General features: G+C 43.6%; 1 protein-coding gene across 6 annotated transcripts in view; it reads right to left on the reverse strand.

Annotated features, from left to right (window-relative positions):
• Nucleotides 1–7,299, reverse strand: part of Npm2 (nucleophosmin/nucleoplasmin 2) — a 29,002-nt gene extending 21,703 nt beyond the window's left edge. For 2 of the 6 annotated variants that reach the window (XM_048801627.1, XM_048801631.1), the window contains exons 1-5: nucleotides 6,591–7,299; nucleotides 1,902–1,999; nucleotides 1,382–1,470; nucleotides 1,118–1,203; nucleotides 865–990 (exon numbers count right to left, since the gene is read on the reverse strand). In XM_048801627.1, coding sequence (XP_048657584.1) covers nucleotides 865–990; nucleotides 1,118–1,203; nucleotides 1,382–1,436 — 267 coding nt within the window. In that variant the 5' untranslated portion in view covers nucleotides 1,437–1,470; nucleotides 1,902–1,999; nucleotides 6,591–7,299. Of the gene's footprint in view, nucleotides 1–864; nucleotides 991–1,117; nucleotides 1,204–1,381; nucleotides 1,471–1,901; nucleotides 2,000–4,858; nucleotides 5,202–6,483 lie in introns of those variants that run through there. The other 4 variants (XM_048801629.1, XM_048801628.1, XM_048801630.1 and 1 more) reach the window with 4 other exon arrangements.
• Between the last annotated feature and the right edge of the window lie 4,801 nt (nucleotides 7,300–12,100).

A 12,100-nucleotide genomic window follows, 5' to 3' on the forward strand; every position in this document is an offset into this window, starting at 1 on the left:
ACATTATTCACAAACAAGTGTAGTAGGATTACAGAAGAATAAGGAAAAAAAAAAAACCAACAAAACTGACATTATTCACAAACACTGCTTAATTGTACAGAAAAGCTAAGATAAATTATTAGAAACAGAGAATTTCTGGGGCTAGGTCTGTAGCTCAGGAGTAGGGTGCTCGCCTAGCAAGCACAAAGCCCTGGGTTCTATCCCTGGCACTGGAAAAAATAAGAAAACAAGAAAATTTCTGCATATAAAACCAATATGCATACCAAGTGTCTCTTTCACTAGCTGTGAACAGTTTAAAGCTGTAACCTGCCCTTCTCTGATAGAGGTGGTAGAAACCAGGGGAGCTCTTTGAGTCACATTTCTGGCACTTCTTATTTCTGAGACAGGGTCTTGCAAAGTTGCTGAGTGAGGCCTTGAATTTGTCATCCTTCAGCCTGAGCCTCCCTAGGCACTGGGATTACAAATGTGTGTCCAACTAAAGCTGGAATTTTTTCCCCCTGGTACTGGGAATTGAACTCAGGGGCACTCAAACCACTGAGCCACATCCCCAACCCTATTTTGTATTTTATTTAGAGACAGGGTCTCACTGAGTTTCTTAGCGCCTCTCTGTTGCTGAGGCTGACTTTGAACTCACGATCCTCCTGTCTCAGCCTCCTAAACCACTGGGATTACAGGCCTATGCCACTGCGCCTGGTTTAAAGCTGGAATTTTTGAAGGGAAGTTATTTGACTTGCCCAAAGTCCTGAAGCTGAGATGAAAAGCAGGCTCTGAGTGGTGGACTAAATTGCTTCTCCAGCAGTACAGCAGGACTTTTGGGGTATGAGGTCCTGAGCTGGGTGGAGGCAGCTATGGGGAAAGGCTCACCATGGGTAGGACTGAAGCCTTCAGCGAGGCAATGGTGATGGGCTGCGTCTTCTTGTCCTCCTGGTTTGTGGGGGGCACGATCTCCACACGGTTCACCTCGTCTTTGGCTTTCTCCCCCAGGCAAATCTGAAGGTGGTGGCAAACAGAGGCACTTCATCACCCCAAGAGCAGACCTTGGAATTCTACTGTCGCTCACTGGGAACAGAGAATCCCTTCTGTTCCCTCTTTCTTCCCCTCCCTGAGGGGCACCCACCGCATTGAGCAACAGCCTACAGTTCTCCTTCCTCTCTGCTTGAGGTCTGAAGGTGCAACTTCGCCTCTCCAGATTTAGTTCACCACCTGCCAAGGGAGAGGGATGGGTAGGGCTGGGGCTGGGGCTGGGGCTGGGGCTGGGAGGCCCTTGAAAACTCTCCAAGCTCCCTTGCAGCCCACCCCCAGGGGAAGGTTATCAGCATCTCCATCCTGCCTCTGCTGGGGACAGGGAGGGTGGACGGAGCTGCTCTTGGCCCTCACTCACCCCAGAGCAGGGTCTTTGCTTTTTCAGCTGTGCTGCTGATGCTAGGGCGACTCATGTCGCTGAGCAGAGCAGTGGGGGTGGCCAGACAGCTGTAAGGAGGGGGCCTGCCATGAGTCAAGGTCCAGGGACCCTGCTTGGTACTCAGCAGCACTCTTTGTCAGCTGAGTGGTGCCCTATGGGCTAGCAGGGTTAGGTGATGAGGCCTTGGTTGCAGCCTAAGAGTGGCGCCATGGTCAAGGGCTCATTATAAACTCCTGGAGGACAGACAAGTATCCATGGCCCTACAGATGAGGGCAGCCCAGACCTGAAACAGCAGTACCAGGGAGAGAAAGGCGGTTCTGTCAAGCCCAGCTTGCTGTGAGATCACTTTTTGGGCCCTCCCAGCCCTGTGGGAGGGTGCCAGGGTGTGTGTGACCTCATTGGGGTGGGGGGTCTCAGAAAACAGAGAGAATGTCTAGTTTGGGCTTAATGCCACTCATGCCCTGGGTCCCAGCCTTCCTCAGCCCCTCTTGAATCTCACCTTGCTGTTGCTCAGGTCATGTGTTGTCTGTCCTACTGACTTAGGCCTCGTCCTCCTTCACCAGAGGCTTGATGTCCACACCAGGCTGTTAAAGAAGCCTGGGAAGGGGAAGAGGAAGGGGAGCTGTCCAATCAGCATCCAAGAAGCAGTCCTTTCCCCCATCCTATTCTCTCCTCCTCTGTGCCCCAGAATCACCTGGAGGGGCTCATTAAAACACACTTTGCTGGGCCTGACCTCTAATTTCCCATTGAAGAGGTCTGAGTGGGGCCAAGAGAATTTGCATCTTTAACAAGCACCCAGGTGAGGCCGCTGCTGCTGGTGCAGGACCACTCAGTGAGAACCACTGTCACGGCCACAGGGATTCACTAAGCCTAGTGCATGCTCCTTCTTCCCATTGGCCACCATTCTGCATCTCTGCCTGCGAAGTGTGGAGATTCTGATTGCTCTGCATCTTCATCAACACTTGACATTGTCACTCTTCCTAACTTTAGCCATTCCAGCGGGTGTATTTGATTTTCTAGCGATATTTAATTTGTGGTTTTTATTTGTATTTCCTTGATGAAAAATGGTATTGAACATCTTTTAAAGCAATTACTGGTCACGTGTATACAGTCATTTGAAAAACTCCTGTTCAAGTATTTTGCCTATTTTTAAGTCCTAAATACAAATGGTTTTTAACATATAGATAAATAGCTTTTAAAGATGGATAGATGCTGAAACTCATTACAAATTAAAATTGTATTGAAGTAATGCAAATCATCAGTATGAAGTAATGAAAATCATCAGTAGTAAGTGCTCTTCAGAGATCAGGTGCTATTTTGAGTAATACATATATCATATTTATTCTTTGCAACGACCCTACAGCCTAGTGATATGCAGTATGATATTCTTTCCATGCTAGTCATTGTTTTACCTGTGTTTTTTTTTTGGTACTAGGAATTGAATCCAGGGATGCTTAACCACTGAGCAACATCCTCATCCCCTTTTGTATTTTATTTAGAGAGAGGGTCTCACTGAGTGGCTTAGGTTCTCGATCCTCCTGCCTCAGCCTGTGTGAGCTGCTGGGATTACAGGCATGCATCATTGCACCAAGATATTTTGCATATTTTTGTAGTTGGACACGATACCTTTGTTTATTTATTTTTGTATGGTGCTGAGGATCGAACCCATGGCCTCTCATGTTCTAGGTGAGCGCTCTACCACTGAGCCACAACCCCAGGCCTATTTTGCCTATTTTAAAAGAGTTATTTTTCTTATTGGGTTGTAGAGATTCTTTATATATGCTGTATGCTTGTTTTGGGTCAAATTATGTATTTCAAAGATTTTTTATTTCCATTAGATAGTATCTTTTCAAGATTTGATGAAACCCTTTTTTTTTTTTTTTAATGGTTTTGGTTTGTTAAGACATCTGGCTTAACTTGAAATATTATGAAATATTTTGAGTATACTCTTTTGTAAATACTCTTAGGTGAGGATCAATGTCTGCCTCCCAATGGCATATCCATTTCCTCTAGCACCAACATATATATTGGTACCAGCGATTGAACCCAGCGGTGCTTAACCACTGAGCCACATCCCCAGCCCTTTTATATATTTTATTTAGAGACAGGGTCTCGCTGAGTTGCTTAGGGACTTGCTAAATTGCTGAGTCTAGCTTTGAGCTCATAATCCTCCTGCCTCAGCCTCCCAAGCTGCTGGATTACAGGTGTGCACCACCATACCTGGCTGTAGCACCAATTTTGAATATTATCCTTTCCCTATTGTTTTACCTTTGTTGAAAATCAGCTGTAAAAGTTGTTCTATATCTGGACTTCATTCTGTTTCATTGATCTATATGCCTGCTCTAAGGCCAATACCACAATGTCTTGATAACTCTAGTTTCATAGAAAATCTTGAAATCACAAGCCCACTAGCTCTGTTATTCTATTTTAAAATACATTAGCGATTCCAGATTCTTTGCGTTTTCATGTAAATTTTATTTTATTTTATTAATTTTATGTGTTTATTTTTACATGGTGCTGAGGTTTGAACCCAGTGCCTCACACATGCTAGGCAAGTGCTCTACCACTGAGCTACAGCTCCAGCCCTTCATGTAAATTTTATAATCAGTGTGTCAGTTTCTTTAATAAACACTTTTGAGATTTTTATTGGGATTTTATTGAATGCAAAGATCAATATAGGTACAACTGACATAGTTTTGAGTTATTCAATCCATGAATGTATTACAATCTGCTTAGATCTTTAATATTCCTTGGCAGTATTTTGTAGATTTTAGAGTACAGATCTGTATCTTTTTTTTTGTACCAGGGATTGAACTCACGGTGCTTAACCACTGAGCCACATTCCCAACCTTTTTTATTTTGAAGCAGGGTCTCGCTAAGTTGCTTAGGGCCTCCCCAAGTTGTTGAGGCTGGTTTTGAACTTGAGATCCTCCCACCTCAGTCTCCCAAGCCACTGTGCCCAGGCCTGACATCTATCTTGTTAAATTTATTTATTTATTATTATTTTTTGTGATGCCGGGGCCTTGTGCATTCGAGACTAGCACTCTGTATCCACTGAGCTACATCCCAAGCCCAGATTTATTTTTACATACTTCATGTTTTGGATGCCACAGCATATGGTATATATTTAAAAATGTCTTTCTCAAATTGCTGTTAGTATACAGAATTACAGTTTGTGTATGTGTACTTGTGTGTTGCTAAGGATCAAACGCAGGTTCTTGTGTGTGTGCTAGGCAAGCACTCTACACAACTGTGGCTTTTCTTGTATATTAGTCTTGTATTCTGTGTTTTCTGCTTGCTTATTAGTCCCAGTAGCTTTTTTGTACCCTAAGTCATGATATCTGTGAGTAGAGTTTTACTTCCTCCTCTCTGATCAGTGCGCCTTTTCCTTCTTGTGATCATGTTAGGACCTCAGGTAAAATATTGAATAGAAGTGGTAAGAATGGGCATGCTTACCTTCTTGGCTTTTGGGGAAACACTGGTTTTCACCTGTTACTGTGCTGTTGGTGATAGGCTTTTTGTAGATATCCTTTAACAGTTTGAGAACATTTATTTTGGACCTGGAGCTATAGATGGTGGCATACATGAGACCCTGGGTTTGATCCCCAGCTCAGCCAAAAGTAAAACAAAAACAAAAAGAAAACAAACAAACAACAACAAACCCCCCCAACCAGAAAGTTTCTTTCTATTGCTAGCTTGTTAAAAGTTTTTTTAAAGCCTTTTTTTTCCAGTTGTAGATGCGCACAATACCTTTATTTTATTTACTTGTGTGGTGCTGAGGATTGAACCCAGTTCCCCATGCATGTGAGACAAGCGCTCCACCACTGAGCCACAACCCCAGCACTTGTTAAGCTTTTAAAATTTTTTTTATATTTTTAATTCATTAATAGCTAGGTATGGTGGTGCATGTCTGTGCATGAACTCAGGAGGTAGGAGGATCACAGTAATTTAGTGAGCCATTTTATTCAACTTTTAAGTAAAAATTAAAAAGGGCTAGGAATGTACCTCAGTGGTAAATTGCCCCTGGTTCAATCCCAGCACTGAGAAAAAAAAAATTAGGAATAAAAATTGAATTTTGTTGTCATATGTTTTTTATTTACTGAAACCATCTATTATTTCTCCTTAATATTGTTTATATGGTAAATTAAATTTATTGTTGTTTTTCAAATGCTTTCAACCTTGATCTTGACTCCTAGATCAATCAATCACATTTGGTCAAGGTAGCTCTTATATATTGTTGGATTTGCCTTGTTTATATTTCCATATGGATTCATAAAATATGGTAATCTAAAGGGTTCTTTGTTTTGCTTTTTTCATTTAATCTCTGATTTCGGCTTGGGAGATGCCTATTTGGTAAAATGAGTTGGGAAGTGCTCCCGCCTACTGAACTTTTGTGTTTGGTATTATTTCCTCAGTTTGATGTCTCTCAGGCACTGCGTGCAAAAGCAGGGAATCCTCTTGGGATCAGAGTTTCGCTGAGACTCTTGAAAGACCCCGCCTTCTCTACAGTACTCAGGAGCTGTACTGCCCTCGATCCCTCTTTTCCTCATTTAGCGGCCGCTCTATTCTGGAACCTGATAATCAAGCAAGAATCATCTTTTACTCTCCAAATCCAACTGGTCACAGAGCCCAGTTACCTCCATTTCCCTTAATCTCACTCCACTCCCTTTTCCCAACCCTTGCCTTGTTCCAATGTATTACCCACTAGCTGGTGGGTTAAACAAAGACTCCTCACTAGGTGGCTTTGACAAGTGGCTTTGGAAATTAAGAGCTTTTAGGATCAAATGTCACCTCTCGTGCTCCACCCCTCATCTAGACACTGTAATACAGGGCTGCACTCTCTAGTCCTATTTCCGAAACTCCTAGGAAGGCAAACGACGTTTCATGCCTGCGTCCGTGCCTTCTTCGATTGGCCAGCCCTGCCCCGTGCGCCTGGGTGCCCCTTCGGCGTTCTCCCCGCGCTCCTGGCCGCAGGTGCGCATCCCTCTCAGTCGGCCTGCTCCACTGGGGTCTTCCCAGCCAGCGACCAAGTCCCCAACCCCCGTCCCCCAGCCCTATTCCAGGGTGCGAGCGAACTTAACTCCTAGCAAGCGCACCGGGGTGGAAAGACTCCTCACTAGGTTGCTTTGACAAGTGGCTTTGGAACTTCGCAGAGCAGGTAAAGACGGTGTCCCAAACTCAAACCTACCGCAGGACCGAGTCCTTGACTGCGCTTGCGCAGGACGGCGGGGCTGGTCTAGCGACGCCGCACGAAGGGAGCGCTTGGAGCCGGTGTGCGCAGACGCACGGGGACACCGCCGCTCCCGACGCAAGGGGCGCGCAGAACCACTTCCGGGTCCGCGGGCCGGCGGCTGCTGGGGCAGCGCAAACGAAGAGTGAGGGGTCGCTTGTCGGTCGTGGACGTTTCCCCATTTCCTTCGTGAGGTTGAGGCGGGACCGTGTCGCCTTCTGCTCTTTCCCTTTCCGCAGAGGTCTGCCGCGCTTGTGTGGGCTTAACCGCTCTGCACCAGGCAGTGGAGGGCTCTGCAAGGGCGTCACTCGCATAGTTCCACCTGCTCTCTCCACTTACCGCCTGTGCGGACGCTCCCGCAACCCAGAGTTCACACTTCCTTGTCTTCATCATGACGTACCAAGATCGTCGGGTCCCGGCTCGTAGGGAGCCTGGTTTGATTGGTAGGGAGGGGACGGCTTAAGAACAGCTCAAATAAATTAGCAGGTTTAGGGATGGAAACTGTAGACGGGTACTTTAGAGAGGACTTGAGGCTCGATTTTGTGATGTGGGAAAGGGTAGGTGAACAAAAGGCATTAAGTTTAGATGAGAAAAGAGGGTTGGAAGACGTCAAAGAAGGTGTGGCAGCAGTTGCATATGTCTAGTTGAATGGAAGGATTCCACTGCGGTGTTTGTAGCTGGGTTGGTGAAGTTTGTCCCCATGGTTGACTGGAATAGTTTTCTGATGAAATGATAAAGGCCTGTTACATTTTTCTTTTGATATTGGGGTTTGAACCGGGGTCGCCGTACCATTGAGCTAGGTCCCCAGCTCTTTTGAGACAGGGTCCTGCTGAGTTGCAGACTGCTCCAGACCTTATCCTCTTGCGTGTTTCCCAAGTGCCTGGGATAGCAGGCATCTTTCACCACACCTGGCTGCCCAGTTACTTTGAAAAATGGTTTCATTTCCATTATCTTAGTTGGTACTCTCATTTTCCAGTTGAAATAATTCAGCTTGAATTTTCGGTCAAAATTCTCCTACCCCTTTACTAGCTGTGATTACTTATCAGTATCTCTTTAAGCTTTACATAGGACAAACACACTATCCGCTGGTCAGTTTTTATCCAAGTGAGCTTGGTTGTCCCTCTGGATCTTGAATTCTGATGTCTAACTTGACAAATTTGTGAAACAGTAATAAGAGTCTAGGAGATTCCTCACTTGTCATTCTTCACTCCTTTGCAACCCAACAATGAGATAGGCTAGATTGTACAGATACTATGTGCTTAAGTGCATCATGAATTGTCTTCATGGATCTCGAAAGTATAACTGTGTAAGGTGCTATAAGATCTGTTCACTGTTTATTTTTTGTGGGGGGGAATAAGAGGTGCTGGGGATTGAACCAAGACCTGGCACATACTAAGCACATACTCTATCATTGAAGTATACTCCTAGCCCTATTTTATTTAGAGGCAGGGTCTCACTGAGTTGCTTAGTGCCTGCTGTTGCTGACACTGGCTTTGAACTTTTGTTCCTCCTCCTGCCTCAGCCTCTGGAGCATGCATCACCTGTTGACTGTATTTTAAAGCCAGTTTGAACTATCAGGGATCTACACCTAAGAGTGGAAATAAATTTGCTTTGCAGATGACATTTTGTTTTGAGTTTCCTTTTCCACTGCTGACAATCAGAAAATTATTTATAGATGCTTAGTATTTGACAAATGAACACATCATAAAGGACAGACATTAAATTTTCCCAAGAACTATGTTCTGAGGAAGGGGAGTACTTTCCAAACTTGATTCCATTCTCTACCCTGATGGTCTCATGTCCAATTGTCTGATAGCTGCTTCCTCTAGTTGATCCACTGGTTCTGAAAACACACTAAAGTGGCTAACAACCACTGAATTCAGAGTATCTAAGGCACCCAAGGTAAAGGTAATGGATCCAGAAAACAGCTAAAGGCAAGAACCCCTCTAGACATTATCTAGAATCTAATTAACAGTTGCATAATTATGGCTGATAAATACATTTTTATTCTTCTAAATTTCCCTGTGACTATATTCTTCTGCTTTGACACTTGAGATTTTGGCAACATTAGATGTCAGCTTAGGTTTCTAGATATAACCAAAAATTTTGTATGAGGACAGGGTTGACTGGTGGCAAGTAGGACACGGGGGGTGGTGTTTTGGACCTGTATTTATCATTCTTATCCCATTACCATGGATATTTTGGAAAGTATCTGTGTACCTGGATGAAATTTCATAGGGTACTTCAACATTTTTTCACTTGCAGGTAAAAAATCCTTAATAAACCCATGTTTTGGAGAATGAAAAAAATTTCTTAGTTGGCTATCATTTGTCATCAGAAAGTTAGAAATTCTGAGTCCTTACTTCCTAAAATTTTAAAAACTAAAAAATGTGAACCTGAGCCTTATTTGTTTTCAGTACTTAAGATTGGACCCAGAAGTTCTTTACCACTGAGCTACATCTACAGCCACCCCCCACTTTTTTTTTTTTTTTTTAAACAGGGTCTAAGTTGCTGAGACTGATCTTCAACTTGCAATCCTCCTGCCCCAAGTCTCTGGAGTCCCTGGGATTAGAGGCATCTGCTGCCATACTTGTGGTTGGGATTACTGGCATTCACCACAGTGCCCAGCCTCCCTTCTTTTGATTAATACTTTAGTGGGAAAAGAAAACCAGTGCACACACACAAAACAGTTAATAATTGACAGTAAAGAATTTGTTGTGGGCTGGGGATGTGGCTCAAGCCTGGCATGCGCGGGGGCCCTGGGTTTGATCCTCAACACCACATAAAAATAAAGATGTTGGGTCTACAGAAAACTAAAAAATAAATATTAAAAAATAATTCTCTCTTAAAAAAATTTGTTGTTTTAACACAGCCACATCAATGTTTATAGCTGCACAATTCACAATAGCTCAACTGTGGAACCAACCTAGATGCCCTTCACTGGTTGAATGGATAAAAAAAAATGTGGCATATATACAAAATGGAATATTACTCAGCAATAAAAGAGAATAAAATCATGGCATGTGCAGGTAAATGGATGGTGTTGGAGAAGATAATGCTAAGGGAAGTTAGCCAATCCCCCCCAAAACAAATGCCGAATGTTTTCTCTGATATAAGGAGGTTGAATCATGGTGGGGTAGGGAGGGGGAGCATGGGAGGAATAGACGAACTCTATATAGGGCAGAGGGGTGGGAGGNCATTCCGTCGGGAAGTCAACGACTCGATGAAGAATTCCACTTACGGCGTGAATAGCAATGATATGATGAGCTGACACCTCCTTGGACTCTACTTGTACAGAGCAGCATCCCTTTGGTGTGGCCCAGAGGGGCAAACAATTACAAGGGAAAGGGCCTGGCTGATCCTGGCTCCTTCCTCCAGGGGTGTGGGGAAAATGGCAAAGGTCAACTAGCTACTTCCCCAGGGAATAGGGGTGTGTGTGCACTCACTAGTGGGCAGGGCGCTGCTGGTTCCTGGGCAACTGGGTGGGAAGGGAAGGGAGGGGGCAGGGGGTTAGCAAAAATGGTGGAATGTGATGGACATCATTATCCAAAGTACATGTATGAAGACACAAATTGGTATGAACATATTTTATATACAGAGATGAAAAATTATGCTCTATGTGTAGTGAGAATTGTAATTCATTCTGCTGTCATTTATTTTTAAAAAATCAATTAAAAAATTAAAAAAATAAAAGAATTTGTTGTTTCTGGGTAAGGTACAGTTTGTTTCAGGAAAAAGTACCTAGTAATAGTCTAGAGACTCCTACATAAATTCATTTTTTGACTGAATAAAAACCACATGATTTCTAGAGAAACTGGAACTTAAGATTTAACTTGGCTTTTATTAGGTTGAATTATATGAAATTAATAATCATGTTTTACCAAAAAAGGCTACGGGGGGGGGGGGTACCTGCTCTTATAATTGGCAATTAGGAGAGAACAGTCCCTTGGCCATGTACTCAGCCTGTCCTGATGAGACCACCATGCCTGATGAGTTTCTTGCCTCAAATTATTTTTGTGGAAGGGAAGGAAGAGGGCTCTGGGATTTTGCAGATGGATAGGCATGTCAAGATAGTTGGGGAAAAGGGACTCTTTTTCAAGTACCTGTGAGAAAGTTGTTACTGTTTTGTCTTCAGAATTAGAATTCTAAGTCCCTGGAGCACAGGAGAATTTTGCTTAATAATGGAACTTCACCACTCACTATTTTATCTCTCTGCTAGGCTTACAGATGCTAATATCAGTCAATTCTATTTGCCTTTTTTGGGTTTGTTTTTTGGTGGCACTGGGGATTGAACGCAGGGGTCCTCTACCACTGAGCTACATTCCCAGTCCTTTTTGTCTTTGTGAGATGGGGTCTTGCTAAGTTGCTGAGGCTGTCTCTGAATTTGTAGATCTTCCCATCTTAGCCTCTAGAGTTGCCAGGATCACAGATATGAGCTTGTGCCATTAGAATACAATTTTTTTGCCTTCAAAACAAAACTGAGGTTATACCTATTCGAAGAAGGCTGAAACAGCATAAAAATGAGTATTTAAGTCAGACAAGATGGCACTCTTGAACCTATGAATCATTGGATATTATTTTTTTTTAAAGAGAGAGAGAGAGAATTTTTTAATATTTATTTTTTAGTTTTCGGTGGACACAACATCTTTGTTTGTATGTGGTGCTGAGGATCGAACCCGGGCCACAGGCATGCCAGGTGGCTTGAGCCACATCCCTAACCCCTCACTGGATATTATTAACCTGCAGTAAGGTACACACCTGCTTTCCAGTGTTTTTGGTAATGAAGCTCTAGCATACTTAGGTACTGTGCAGCTTAGGAATTAGGAGTTCACATTTCATTAGTGTTCTTCATTTGCTAAATCTGGCCCATAAGGTCTGAAAGTATTCCAGGGGATAGCATTTGCCTTTGAACTTGTCAGGATCTACTGAATAAAGCCCAGCCCACACCAGAAGAGCAGATGTCAAGACACTAACAAAGCTGGGCTTTCTTCAATTACTGCTTGTCTGCGGGTGGCCACATTAGTACCATGCTAGTAAAGAGGTGGCTTCATTCAGCTGTGGACAACATATGCTATCCCCTATGCACGTCAGCCGAACCAATCATACTTTGAAAACGAAGTTGAGACTTAGTCCAATGCTTTTTTTTTTTTTTTCAACTAGGGGTGCTCTACCACTGGGCAACAACATCCCCAGACTTTTTTTCTTTTTTTTTTGTATTTTGAGACACAGTTTTACTAAGTTGCCCAAGCTAGCCTTGAACTTGCTATCCTCCTGCCTTAGCCTCCTGAGTCACTGGGATTATGGGTGTGGCCACCACTTGCATTTACTCTGACGAGAAACAAGTTAATTTTTAAGGCTGAGAGGCCCCTGTCGCTCACTGGCTTTTAAGAATGCATGTTTCAAACAGCTTTGTGTTTAGAGTGAGACACGTCCCTGAACACACACTAGACTTGATTGCTGAAACCAGG

The sequence above is a fragment of the Marmota marmota genome, unplaced genomic scaffold, assembly GCF_001458135.2.
Source record: "Marmota marmota marmota unplaced genomic scaffold, marMar, whole genome shotgun sequence".
Classification (NCBI taxonomy): Eukaryota; Metazoa; Chordata; class Mammalia; order Rodentia; family Sciuridae; genus Marmota; species Marmota marmota.